General features: G+C 36.5%; 1 protein-coding gene across 2 annotated transcripts in view; it reads left to right on the top strand.

Annotated features, from left to right (window-relative positions):
• The first annotated feature begins 285 nt into the window (after window positions 1-285).
• OLFM3 (olfactomedin 3) overlaps window positions 286-14,413 on the top strand; it is a 53,760-nt gene continuing 39,632 nt past the window's right edge. Inside the window, exons 1-4 of one of the 2 annotated variants that reach the window (XM_061186256.1) lie at window positions 286-431; window positions 2,106-2,125; window positions 4,423-4,424; window positions 9,899-10,039. In XM_061186256.1, the coding sequence (XP_061042239.1) occupies window positions 286-431; window positions 2,106-2,125; window positions 4,423-4,424; window positions 9,899-10,039 (309 nt within the window). Of the gene's footprint in view, window positions 432-2,105; window positions 2,126-4,422; window positions 4,425-9,892; window positions 10,040-14,413 lie in introns of both variants that reach the window. The other variant, XM_061186257.1, reaches the window with a different exon arrangement.

Consider the following 14,413-nt stretch of genomic DNA (forward strand, 5'->3'; position numbering starts at 1 on the left):
AATTTCCTCCTTCCTTCAAGCTCTGCTCTAACAATTACCAGCGAAGCCAGAATATTTTGTTTGATGATCCAGCAAAGTATCTGGTAAAGGAGGAAAAGGAAGAGCAGGGCACTTCCTGTGAGGGTGAGGGAAAGAGGTTCTGTGAGCTTTCCCTGCATGATTAGAGCTTGGGAAGTTGATCTCTTTTCATGCTGTAGATGTGGCGTGCTGCAGTCACGCCTCCCGCTGCCAGCCCAGAACCGGGATCTTAATCAGTCACTATGAAAACTCATTAGCTCCATAGCAATGAGTCTTCCACTGCTGAAGCTTGGCGCTGTGCTTAGCACCATGGCAATGATATCAAACTGGATGTCCCAAACTCTCCCATCCTTGGTAGGACTGAACACCACGAGGCTATCAACGCCAGATACCTTAGTAAGTCACTCCGGTGGGTTTGGCCGTCTTGGGAAGTAAGTGCATTAAACCAGTGGGCTTTATTTTGTAAATTGCAAAGGCTGAGATTTTGCTTCTCTATTTACAGGTCTTCTTCAACAATACAATATTTATGTGGTAACTTTAGTCATGGATGTTCCTTTAGGAACACTTTAAAGTTACATCAAAGAATAAACGAACTGCCTGAGAAATTAGCTGTGAAAGGAAATACTAGATTCATTAAATTCTTAATGAAAAGCTTTAATTTATATTGTTCTGAGGTTTTGAAGAATTCTTTCTTTTAAAATGTTTTGTTTCTTATTATTTTACTTCTTTTAACATCTGTAAAAATCCCCATAATTTTTCCTACAGAATATGCTATAGGGTATATTCTAGCTAATCTAGTTTTACTATAGCAGGTTCTTCTTTGGAATTCAATTCCTGTGACTGGAATGCATTCAGTCAGAGAAACCAACCTCTTTTAAACATAAATGAATAAAAAAAAAAAAAACCTCAGCAATTTAAAGCATGACCAAAAAAACCTTTAAGAGAGCTAAGAATCATGAACAGAAAACTTACTTGATAAAATCATCTCCCTGTATTGTTTAATTTTTTCATAAAGTCTTCTCCTGTCACAAGTCTAACTCCTGTAGTCTTCATTAGTCTACAATTAGTGGCTTTTTAACCCTTCCCACATTATAACAAATGTCTTTTCTCATGGTTTATTTAGCAATACTCTAAAACATTTCAAATATAAATGAAAACTATTGGTTTTTCAAATAGAAGCTTACAAATTGAAATAGAAGGAATATCCTGGAAAAACAATTTCCCTGCTAGCAAATAAAAAGTACAGAAACAATTAGTATTCAGAGCCCTTTACCTTTTTATCTTTATCTGTTTTTTACCATTGGACTGCTCCCACAGATCAGAAAAAGTCAGATACTTAAAAAAAAAAAAGCAACTCTCCATTTTGAAGATATGTTTGCAGTTACTAATAATAATTACTCTATCAATCAATGTGTAACTGAGTCAGATCAAATTAATTACATAATTTGCCAGATTCACCTGGTGCTCAGGGCAACAGCAGAGCACATGTGAGGCACACTTTGACCTGCTTTTATATTTTTACCTCCCTTGAATCACTTATGGTACCTCAGTGCCTCCATTATTGAGATTTCCCCTCCTTCCCTGTATGATGTGTGTGGCAGGAGGGACGTAAAAGACATTTGTAGTTATAAAGAAACCATGACATGGCATCAATAAGCAATCACAAAACAAAGAAATTTACATTATTTAATATTTACTGAGCCAAATTTCCTCAATGTTCAAGTACCTGGTGACTTTTAACAACTTAGTTGTTGAATTAACTCTTTCAAGAAATGAACCTAAGCTAAGCAATTCATGAATAAGCTATGTTTCAAACTTGGTACCTTGGTTCTGATATGTATATTTTCTGTGTCTACAGATATTGGTTTGGTTATTTCCTGTTTCTTGTTGATGGAGGAGAATCACAACTTTCCAAAAGTATGCATGATTCTTTTAGAACTTCTTGCTCTCTTATGAGTTTAAAGTAAATCCATTTTCTTTACCTTCTGATTAGTAATCTGTTGGTTGAAAAATATAAAATATTGGTATGGTCTACAAATGTTCTGCCACAACTGAATCACCCTTTGAGTGACAAAAAATAAATAGAGTTCAGAAAAGTTTACACTATGTTATTCACTGGAATGGAGAAATCATGTTGCAAAAGTGTGTGAGTATGAGTGAATGAGTGTGAGTGTGTGTGCGTGCATGTTTTACAGAAGTGCCAAATATTACAGAAGTAATTTCCCCACCTTAACTATTCAAGATAATTGCTCATATCTTAGGATTCCCATGGTGAGACATGAATGAATCTATTTCCTAGATTAAGATCATTAAATGTTAATGCTGGAAAGGATCTTAGAAACTATCCAGGCCAGTTATTTTTACACTATTTTTTGGCAGCAGTGCCTTTTTTTTTCCGAATTAAATCTTATGTAATACGTGCAGAATAAATATTTGTTGAATGAATCTTGAGGTGAAAATCCAATATATAAAACAGGTCATGGGTCAAATAATAAATTATGGGGGGGAGGCATTTACTGTGTCTCTGTCATCTGTTCCCTCCCCACATAATCAACCCCTTTCCCTGGTCAAAATGCCTCCACAGAAACCTTAGAACTCTCAGGAGCTTAGCTGGAAATCTGACTGATCTAATCCAACCTCCTCATTCTGCAAGTGGGAAGAATGACCCCAAATGTTTAAGTGACTAAAGAGATTTCCCCCAGCTGGTTAATGACAGAATCAAGGGTAGAAGCAAGTCACCTGACTGCAGTCCTGACCAGGGAAGTCATCTCACCCACCTTTGCTCTCCTTGCCCCTCCTGGTCCCTGGTGCCACACTAGGTTCTCTCTGTCCATCTCAGGTGGTTTCCTATGACCCTGGACTCCACTTTCCTTAGATGGAAGGGTTGACAGTTCCCTTCCCAGTAAGTAGAGCTATGATGTCCAGCCTTTCTCAACTCTCTCACTCTACATTCTCACTTTAGACGGTACGAATGGTACAAGCTTGCAAGTCTGTATACACCCCCAAAAAAATGAATGAATGAATACATAATGTAGGTCTTAAAATTTGTTTTATGAGTGTTTGTGGGATGTGCAGATGGCAAAAAGTACAGATTTACACAAATATGAATGTGGTCTTTCTTTAAAATGGTAGTTTCAAATGACCTTGAAAAAACAAAAATAAGAAATATAGGGTTTTAATCATTAAAGGCAATTAAATCTGTTTATGGCAGGTACCTCTGAAATAGGCAGTGTACGTTTGATTGTCTCAAAAGCTGAAACAGGTTTTTAAATTTCCAGGATATTTTTGTCAGTAAGTAGTTAAACACAGCTCCTTATTAGGGGAATAAGCTCCCTCTGGCTTCTCTTAGAATCTTGAAACATCCCTTTATCCTCCTCTTTGGCCCTGTTTTCTTTCTTTCTTTCTTTCTTTCCTTCCCCTCCTAATCTATAACTGGGTCCATCTGCCTTCGGAGGAGCTGGTGTCTACAGAGACCAAAGCCTGGGCTCTGAGAAAGCTCAGGCTCCCTCTGGCATGTCTCTCTGATGCAGAGTAACTTCCCCCTGAGGCTGAGCTTCTGAGAAATCACTCACACTGTGGATTCCACACCAGGAAGAACCTGGAAAAGAATAATTAAATAAGCAGAGGACATTTAGCAGACACCAGCTGTTCTCAATCAGCCCCTCCGCTGTGGTGGCAGGAGGCCTCCAAGGGACCTGTGGGCATCAGTGATTTGTTTTGCTACATTTTGAAATGTCTAGCCAGCTTCTCCTCATAAATAACTACTTCAATGAGTTAGTCAGTTTTAAGTTCTGGAAAATGAGTAGAATACTCTGATACAAACTCTCAATACTCTCTAAGTTTCTTAACTCACCAATTTTTTTTTTTTTTAGTCCTGGATGAAGACATCTGACTTCTCTGTTTTGTACCACTGTTTTTCTTCCCCAAATCCTTAGGCAATGTCTATTTTGTGAAAGACCAACTAAACAAATTAAGGAAATGGATCAGAGAACAGAATGGTAAATCTTGAAAGTCACACAGAATGTGATAATTGCCTTTTTAGACTAGAACTGTGGCATAGGTAAGAGGATAGATTTATTCTTAAGTACTTAAAGCAGAAGAAGGGCAAAAGGGGGAACATTACAAAGAGAGAAGTTCAGAGCCAGTCCTTTAGCTTTCCACCGATGGAAGGGGCTGCCTATGAAGCAGGGAAATCCCTATCATGCAGAGTTCAAGCGGAAACACAAGGAGAATACATAGGAGAAGTGTCACTGAGTGGAAAGACATAGGACCAGATATGACTTCTAAGTCCTTCCCAACTCTGAGTCATTATGATTTCCAGAATGAGAAGAAGCGATCAACCAACCTGAATTTGAGGATGTCTTCGGTTTTGTGTTTAACTGTTTTTTGTCATTGTTTTTACAGTTGTTTTTCTTAGAGCCTTGAGGTTGCCTTGAGTGAAGAATATACATTTCTTATTTCAGTTCCAACTAGTCTCATAAGAAATAGGAGGAAAACTGCTATGCAGTGACATCTTTATTAACACATCCTCCAGAACACAGCTTCTTTTAGTGTGGTCTGTCAACATCTCTATTATTCCTGTCCTCACATTTCTTCTCTTCACAACTAAAGTCATTAGCATGCTAAACCACATTTCATTCTCTGAGACCAAACCTATCCTCAGACAGAAAATTTATAAGGACTTTTCATCAGGTATCTCCTCTAAATCATCAGGTATCTCCTATTCTAAATTGAATAGGTTTTAGTAAATGGATTTTTTTCTGCTTTATTTTCCCCTACCTTGTACACCCCTTTCAGTAGCTGGATCCCTTACTCTTTTTTGCCTCAGTCTGTACTTTCATGAAATTCCCAGACATTCAGCATAAACATAAGACCTAGCAATGTTCAACCAGTTGATTCTGTCCTCTTCAAAGAATCAGAATGCTGTCCCTTTGCCTGTCCCTCCACTTGTGTCTTGCCAAGCCTTTACTGCTAATTATTCATTTAGAGTCCCAACTGCTACTTGTTTCCACATTGTTTGGATAATGCCCTCCACCTCGCTGGGTGCATCTCCTCTAAAGCGAAGTTTTTTCAGCTATTGGTGAATGGACATAGGCCATCTATCTGCAATTTATCTGCAGAGGATGAACATAAAGAGCTCTGATCTGAAAACTGGAGAAAACTGGTATAAGTCCCATATATAACATATATGCTATATATATAATATATTTATATACATATATAAATATATATATCATATATATTTGATATTATATATGTTATATATAATATATATATATTATATATACATATATTATATATATATGTATATCATATATATAACATATATAATATATTACTAAACGGGTGACTTCGGAAAACACTGCTTCAGTTCTTTGCATTTCAGTTTCCTCATATATAAGATAATGTCTATTTCTAAGGGTAGTTGGTTCAAAAGAAGTGAGACTAATACAAGAGAAGGGGTTTTATAAAAAGAAAAACATGCTGAAATGCAAGATATTTTTATTTTTATTTTTACCTCAGTCTTCACGGATCTTTCTTTCCTGTTCAAAGCCCCTGAAGTTCTGAGAGACTTCTCACACAGTAGCTTTGTATTTATAAAGCATAGCTCTGTAATTAAATTGTAAGCAAAAAATCCAAACTTGAAATCCAATTGTTAAAATTATCATTTTAATTCTATTTAGAGCATGCCTGAATATTTCATGAGTTTTGTAATATTAAAAACTGCTAAATAGTTCATTTAGTTCTTCTAATTAACACAAAAGGTTCAAAAAGAACTGCATCAGTAATCACTGTGATTAGCAATGCTTTGGATAGCAATAAACCGTATGCACCCTCCAGGTCCAAGTAGTCAACTTCACGGTAGTTCAGAAAATGCTATCAGAATTATCTTCATCATGTATAAAAGGGAATTTCAGATAACTGGTGGTGCAGTATGGGGGTTAAACTTTCAAGCTCTGATATCAGACTGTGCAAGTGCAAATTTCAGCTCTGCTGATTACCTCCTACATGACCTTGAGCAAGTTCCTTACTGTCTCTAAGTCTCAGTTTCCTCACCTATAAAATGGGCAGAATAACATCACCTGGTTCATAGAGTTACTGTGATATTCAAAGGCAGTAATGTATGTGAACTGCCAACTAATGGCTAGAGCACCATAAATGTTTGCTATTACTATTATATGAGTTTTATTGACACCTAAGTAACTGCTCTTTTAAGTTAAAATGAGAGCAGATCTTTTCTCATTGGTATCCAAAACCCATCTAAATATTTCTTTCCACCTGAGGTCTTAGCTGGTTTTATTTTTATCCTCTTTTCAATGCCAATATGGGTGTCATAAAAGAGAACACTAGAGACGCTCATAAAGCTTCCTTTATCACTAAACCTGACACAGAAGTCTCTATCAAACCCACACAACTGTCAAGCACTCATCTTTTATACTAGCTTTTTTCTCTTCTGAGTTACCTTTTTCTTGTCAGAGAGGTAACTTGCTATAGTTGAGATCATTCAGACTAACTCTGTAGCAGATATGGCCATGGCTCTTTTCAATAATTCTTACAAGACAATTGAAAGTACAAACAAAACCGGAGTCTACTTTTATTAAGCTGACACTTCAGGAAGAATGCTAAATGAACATCAAACCCTATTCACCTTTTCTGCTTCCCTCATTCCAGAGAGCAACTGACACCTTGCCCTGACATTATAAGCTCTTTACTAGTTAGCCAAACACCTGGCAAGCGAACATCAATATTAATGATGCCAGGTTTAATAATCAGTATTTGCACTGCTGTTAAAGATATTTTAATATTATAATTGGGTGGTCCCTGCTCCTTTATACAAAAGCTAAATTTATTCTAGTGAGAAGCCTTAATTTTCTGACATATTTGAGATTTGTGTCCAATGTCAGGAGAAGCCTAGTTGAAACTGTAGAACCTATGTCGAGATATATTCGTTCCATACTGTTACTCAGCTTAAACCTTTAATTACATCATTGAAACTACTCTGCTAAGCTGTACCTATCTCCATTCTGTAGATAATCTCTTTGCATTTTTTCTTCTTTAGTATGAAAAGATTATCTTTATGATCTTATCTGATTCTAATAATATATAATTCTAAGTACATCTTTCTGTCCCAATCATAGTCAGGCATAAATGCTAGAAAGAAGGAGTAAGGGGAATCAAAAGAAAGAAATGATAATGAATCCAATACCTCAGAAATAAAAGGCAGCACAGGACACTTCTATGAGCTATCTGAAAAAGGAGACTAAAAGACAGGTTTGGCACCATTTCCTTTTCATTACAGACCAAGGACAAGGACTATGACATCTTTTTGAATTTCGCGATTTATAATTTATAGCTTCCCCATGATTGTTGTTGGAATGCCTATAAGCACCCTATAGTGACTTTCTCTAAAGCCCTTGAAAGGAAAAAATCTGTGTGTTGGTTGATGGTATGTGATGAGCTAGGGCCTGGGAGAGAATAAGTAGGAGATTATATCTGTTCTGCTGCAAATTACAAGACAGAAGATGCCACAGACTATGGCAGCTCTGTGGAGAGAGGTCAGGCTGGTTTAGTCCTTTTAAGAATCTGCTTCCTACCAGGCAAAGCGCTCCAGTCTAAAGGCAAACAGACCAGCCCACTAACACTGGGCATTGTGCAAAATAGTTCTCTGCTGGGCACCATTCACCTCCATGTTCCTAACCCCATCTCAGCCTCTCTTTCATCCTTCCTTGTTCCAGCCCCTCCAGCCTGAGTCATTAAATACCTTCTTTTCTAGACAAAATTCATCTCCCTCTTCTCCTGATAATATAAGAAATATCTCCTTATCTGCTGATTCCCTGGAAACCATAGAGAGAAGGACAAAGACTGAAGAATTTCAGATCCCAGCTGTAGAAGTTAGTCAGAGCTTAGCTAGAAGGAGGCCCACTGGTTTATCTGATATTTCCACAGGAAAAAGAAACTCAGATGCAAATTGGATGGTTTGTCTGTGTAACACCTGTCAGGTAGGTTTTTCAATATCCATATGATTGACCTTTAAGAACGATTATCTGGATGTTCAGCATCATAGTAATATGGCCATAGCACTGGAATTAAAAGCAAGATTCTATAGCTATACAGTCCAATAAGGAGGCCACTGTGGCTACTGGGCACTTGGGATGTGGCTGGTCCGAGCTGAGGTGTGCTATAAGTGTAAAATGCACACTCAATTTCAAAGAGTGTACAAAAAAGGAGAAAAAAACAATGTAAAGTATTTCATGAATAATTTTTATATTGAGTACATGTTGAAATGATAATATTTTGGATATATTGGGTTAAATAAAATAGATTATTAAAGGTAATTTCACTTGTTTCTTTTTACTGTTTTAAACCTGCCTACTAGAAAATTTAAAATTATACACGTGGCTCTCATTCTATTGGACAGTACTGCTCTGGCTTCATACATAGCTCTACTATATACAAGCTGTGCATTCTTAGGCAAGTTAACTAATTTTCTCTTCTGTGAAATGGGAATAATAATTATTCCTGCTTCTTAGCATCCTTCCTTGTACCCTTGCATCAGCAAGTCAATGGATGTGAGCTATCCCGTGTAATAGGGTCTGACCTTGAGCAGGCAGCATTCTTCAGCCTCAGCAAACCCCAGAGAGAACTCAGTTGAGAGTCAAGCCACTGACACTCTCAGCACCTGGAATAATGAATGAGTGTCTCTCTGGGCAGTGCATTAAGACATCCACAACAGCTTCTGATTGCATAGTGGAGAACGTATGCTCAAAGCAGAGTTCTTCTGAAAAATAACTAGACAAAAAATGAGTTACTGATTTTTGTACTTGATAGAATGTACTTGATATGGCAGATAGGAAGTAGCCAATATATCTTGTAGCTGGATATAGACTAATTATTGAAAAAGACATATGAAAGACAGATAACAATACTAGAAAATACACATTAAGTGCCTAATGAATAACACAGACAATCCTTCAGAAGAGGCTGAAACCATGAGGACTGAGTAAATTGAAGGTTTGTAAGAGAGGTATTCCAAGTAGGAGAACAAAATGAGTAACATACAAAGATGTGAATCAAGGTTGCACGCTTTCAGGACACAAAAAGACCAATTTGGTTGGAAAGAAGTTTCTTATAGGAAGATACAGAAAAACTAGAAACAATAGGAGGCAGACTGCAGTAGAACAGGAATGTCACTTTAAGATAGGGTTCTAGTGAGTTTGGGTGAGAAGTGCACAAAAGTAATTTGGGAAGGTCAGTTCGGCGGCCTATGCCAAAATGCTATCTTTAACTCTTCTGAGACTCTATATCCTTTGCAAAACAATGCTGGTCTAATTATTTTTACCCTATATTCTCATGTGATACCTTTCCAGCTTTATTAATAATTGACCCTTCAATACATGAGAAGCTCTCTGGGAGAGGACTTTGCTTCAGCATATCACACATGAGTAATAATCAGAAAAATACACACTACTAATTACCATTTACTGTTGAGGAAGACAAGCTAACAGACCCTGTGTAGAAAGATTGGTGATATGTGACTAAGTATTGAATATTTAGTAGATACTTCTAAAGTTGCATTAAATTGTCCAAATATGACAGAAAGCATTAGGAAGTGGTGTAGGATCAATAAATAGTTAATAATATGGAATCAAAAGAAAAAGAAAGATTCTCCTTCTGAGCACTGAAAAGGAAGGTATAACTGAATGAAGCTGTGCTGCCTATGTGAATTATTTAATCTCTTTCTTTTTAACTTTAGAGAATAAAATCACAAACTTTAAATATCCAAAAAAAACATGCTTTGCTTACAATTATACAAACCCACACTCTTTCTCTCTTTGTCTGTGTTTTCTGTGTTTTGTGCTATTGATTTCCTCAGACTCAGATTAGTCCCAAAGAAGGATGGCAGGTATACAGCTCAGCACAGGATCCTGATGGACGATGCATTTGCACAGTGGTTGCTCCAGAACAAAACCTGTGCTCCCGGGATGCCAAAAGCAGGCAGCTTCGCCAGCTGCTGGAAAAGGTAGGTGTCCTTTGTCCCCTGTGAATATTTTTATTGAAATCTACCATTCTTTGAAAAGGAAATTATGGGAAGGCAGGTAGTAGTGAGGAGGGTTCTTCCAATTTTTGTCCCCCTTCTCAAATAAATGCTTTCCCCTTCCTTGAAAGTAGTACCTCAAGATTCCTGCTCTGTTGTTCTATTTATATGACTTTTACTTGTCCCAATCTTGCCTTAAGACTAGCTTTCTGTCATATTTCTTAATATCTAGTCTATGTCTCCTTAAGAAGAAAATAGTATGAAGTCTTATTCCAATGACAGAAATTTAGCCTCAACTTTCAGAATCACACTAGGCTCTTTGAGCTCATACTTTTCGATCTCATCAACAATCTTGCAGGGAAGTTAAAATAATGGCATACAATATGCAAGCTATCTGGACAGATAATGAATAATTCCAAGCATTTAACATCATTTTCTAAGTCATTCCTTTGAACATTAAGTTCTTCAATTTCATTCAATAGCATTCTCTCCATATAATTTACTTAAGCCGGATCCATAACAATCAAATGCAGAATGCCCTTGATTTATTCTCTTTCACAGATGAAAGTCATCTCATGAAAGGTTATTTATGTTTAGTTTAGGGAGAAAAAAAAACAATGAATGGTTCTTTCAGTTTTCCTCATTCACACTTTCACTGTGTTGGCCTCTGAATATAGTTGGACAGCTGGGGTGGCCAGAGCGATGGAAGGATGACAACATATTTGAATTTTAAATATCTTCAGGGATAAAAAGATATATTAGGTAGTATGTGTTTTTAGAGGATATCATGCTCAACAATTCACTCTGTGAAATATCCTTTCCATGATCATTTACACAATTATAGCACTGAATAGGAAGCTTTAACAGAAAATTAAGAGAAGCTAGAAAAATGAAAGCACTTAATTTGTTAATACAGACATCCCTAGTTTATGCAATTTTAAGTCTAGCTACAGTAACTCTCTTCCACTGCCATATAATTAAAACAACTTTCCTCAGTGTACATTACCTGGAAGTATATTGATGCCCTAGGATTTTAAGAAGACTTATTTTCATATTTTCATACAGAGATCAGTCTGCTTTTTCTGCCCTTATCCTTGGGGTCATCATCACCTATTTGCTTTCTCTTCTTAAGTCTCTTTTTTAAAAAGATCCAGTCTTCCCTGCTCCTTCAATATCTGTCCCCTAAACAAGAGCAAATGTAACTGTCATTCAAGTTAATGACCCCAGCTAACGTGCCTCTCAACTGTTAAAACTGTTCATGACATATGAACTATGATTATTCTTCTCTTCATAGATTTTCTTTATATCTATGAAAAAGTTCAAACATATAGTTTAATATTGTTTGGTTACTAGGGAAATTAATTATTTTGGTAAAAAGATTTAATCTTTTAAATCCAATTTTGCTTTTCTATTAACTTGTATTTCCTCTCAGATTACTAACTTTCTACTCCATCTTCTTTTCTACGCAAAAATATCTTCTTTCTACGCAAAAATATCTTCTTTCTACATCAACTATGATGAGAAACATTTTCTTAGACTCGATAATCTTATTTCTGTTACTATTTTCAGTACAGCATTGCATACACACACCCACACATAGACTTGGACATTTCTTCAAAAATCAGCTGAAAAATTCAAATAAACTATGAATGTCAGGAAGTGGATAATACTCTCTTCATGTCCAGAGGGAAATGTATTCCAGAGCTATGATAAAACCAGGAATTAGTAAAGGATGAAAAGTACAACTAAGGGGATTGATTGAAGCAATCACTGAAGTTTATATGACCATACCATCCAATAGGCAATTTGTTTACCGTTTTAACGAAATTCTAGAAAATCACACCTTTAAAAATGCAGCTGCATAGCACAGGGAGATCAGCTCGGTGCATTGTGACCACCTAGAGGGGTGGGATAGGGAGGGTGGGAGGGAGACGCAAGAGGGAGGGATATGGGGATATATGCATACGTATAGCTGATTCACTTTGTTATACAGCAGCAACTAACACAACAATGTAAAGCAGTTATACTCCAATAAAGATGTTTAAAAAAATGCATCAATACCTAAATGACAAAAAACAAAATTTATTAACAAAATCAAGGTCACCACAGGTTAGATTAAGCAAATTCACCATTTGGTAGTGTTATGGAAACAGAGGAATAATAAATTGTGTGTACTATTTAGAGTGGCCTGAAGGAAGTAAGTAGCACTGGTTTGCTGCACTGACCCAAAGAAAAAACATCTGAAAGCAGCATTCCTTATGCAGACTGAGCCAGTCGCTTGCTGGCTTCTCTATAGTTTTACAAATATCCAAGGTACCAGAAGGCAAATAGGAGCCTGACCGTTAAGCAGCCCATGTCATTATTAACCAAAGGATTGATTTAGTCTACAATAAGGGAATATTCTTATTGAGAATAATATTAATAACAATAGTTCCTATCTATTATATTTGTATCTGCTCCATTCAAACCTTATAGCAGAGGTTGTTGCCCTTCTAAGTTTACATAAAAGGAAACTGGTGTTTTTTGAGGCTAAAAAACTTATCAGTGTCACTCAACCAGTAGACTGTGGAGCCATACCAGATCAACTTTGCATTTTCTCAACACCATGCCAGTGTCATTCAAAATGCCACTGGTGGTACCCACACTTATTTAACTGATGCTCTGTCAAATATTTTGAACAAGTATTTATACTACTGAATATTAGAAAAATTACAATTGGTTTCACAATACATCAGGTCTTAGTGTATACAAACTAAAAATTTTCACTTAAAAAAAAAATGCTTGTCTGTTAGCTATGTAGCATCTCTGTACAGGCCCGCATTGTCTAGGTCAATATTTCCTAAACTGTGATTTTTGGAATAGGATGCTGATGATATCCTCCAATAAAATAATTTTAAGAAACACGGTACATGGTACTTCACTCTTGAAGATTTCCATCATACGGTTTAATACTAAAGGTTCTGTGAAGACCTACAGTAAAGAAATCCCTGTTTATTTTTGTTAATCCCAACCCTATCCAAGCATACTGAACTGTAGGGCTTCTTTTTTTCAAGTAGCCTCCACACTAATTATAAATGAGAGTGAAAATCTAAGTTAGTTTGTGTTTAAGTTCAGAAAGGCCTCAGACGTTTTATTTATACAAAGAACCAAGGTAAATAAAGAGTTCAAAACATTATCAGTGAAGAGTAACAATGAGCTTGCCACACTATGTAGACAGTCTACCCAGGGGCATGTGTAGACAGCTGAATAGCAGAACATCAGAGATAAGCAGACTAAAAGAGGAATGAGTCTCCTTCCCACAAGTGTAATCATGGGGATCCAATCTCAAGTATCACCAGGAAACTGATTCTCAGTGGGTCTCCATAACCAGTGGGAAACTAAACAGTCCTAGGTACAGCCAGCAGGAAAAGCAAAAGGCAGCCCAGAACCATCCTCCCCAGTTAGACAGCTCCATCTCTAGCCATCACCCCAAATGTAGCTCTTATAATTATACGTGATTCTGCTTGAAGGTCACAATCAAGTCTCAGCAAAAATTATCTCAGTGCATTTTCGCATAACACAAATAAAGTTGAAAATTAAATTGATAGGGTAAGTTAGAGGCAAAATAAGAGAGGCTGTTTTAACTTTATCCAGGATATCTCACTTGCCTATCGTTTTCTAATTGTATGGATTCTGCCTAAGTACACAGAATTCCTAGGAAAATATTGGATATGCCAGAGATGCGTGTTTTCATAGACAAATGCCATATTTAAATGTGTAGATAGTTTCTTTAACACAAATGGCTTTTCTTTATTCATGCTTAACCATAATGGAGTTGAAAATTATTTTGAAAGCATTGCATTCATCTAAGATGCAGTTACCATGCTTTCAACGTTGCCTCAGTAATTCTGTGCTGCATCAAAGTTTTTTTTAAATGAAGCTTTCTGAATGTATGAATGATAGTAAATTAAGAAATATTTGAGGGTCATGTAATACTATAGCCAAACCAGTGACAGGAGAAAGATACTTTTGGTAAAATATTAAAATACTTGTTACATATTACTACTGTTGGAAGCCTAAGATAATTTTACCCAATAAATATTTGAGCAATTATTCTGCGCCTAGTTCTGTGTAAGGTCTTGGGAATAAAAGGTATGAATAAGACACAGATTCTAACCTCAATGAGTTTACAGAAGGGCAGCCACTTTTCTGTTTCCCATTCACACACATTACACAATTAGATTTAATATAAGCTAGACTGTAGTATGTCCCGAAAAGACAGGGTTTATAAAGGACAGGACTATGGATCAAGACAGCAGAAAAAGAAACAGAAAAATATGACCTTCTCTGACAAAAAAAAAAAAACAAAAACAAGTGGAG

This window comes from Eubalaena glacialis, chromosome 3 (assembly GCF_028564815.1).
Source record: "Eubalaena glacialis isolate mEubGla1 chromosome 3, mEubGla1.1.hap2.+ XY, whole genome shotgun sequence".
NCBI lineage: Eukaryota > Metazoa > Chordata > Mammalia > Artiodactyla > Balaenidae > Eubalaena > Eubalaena glacialis.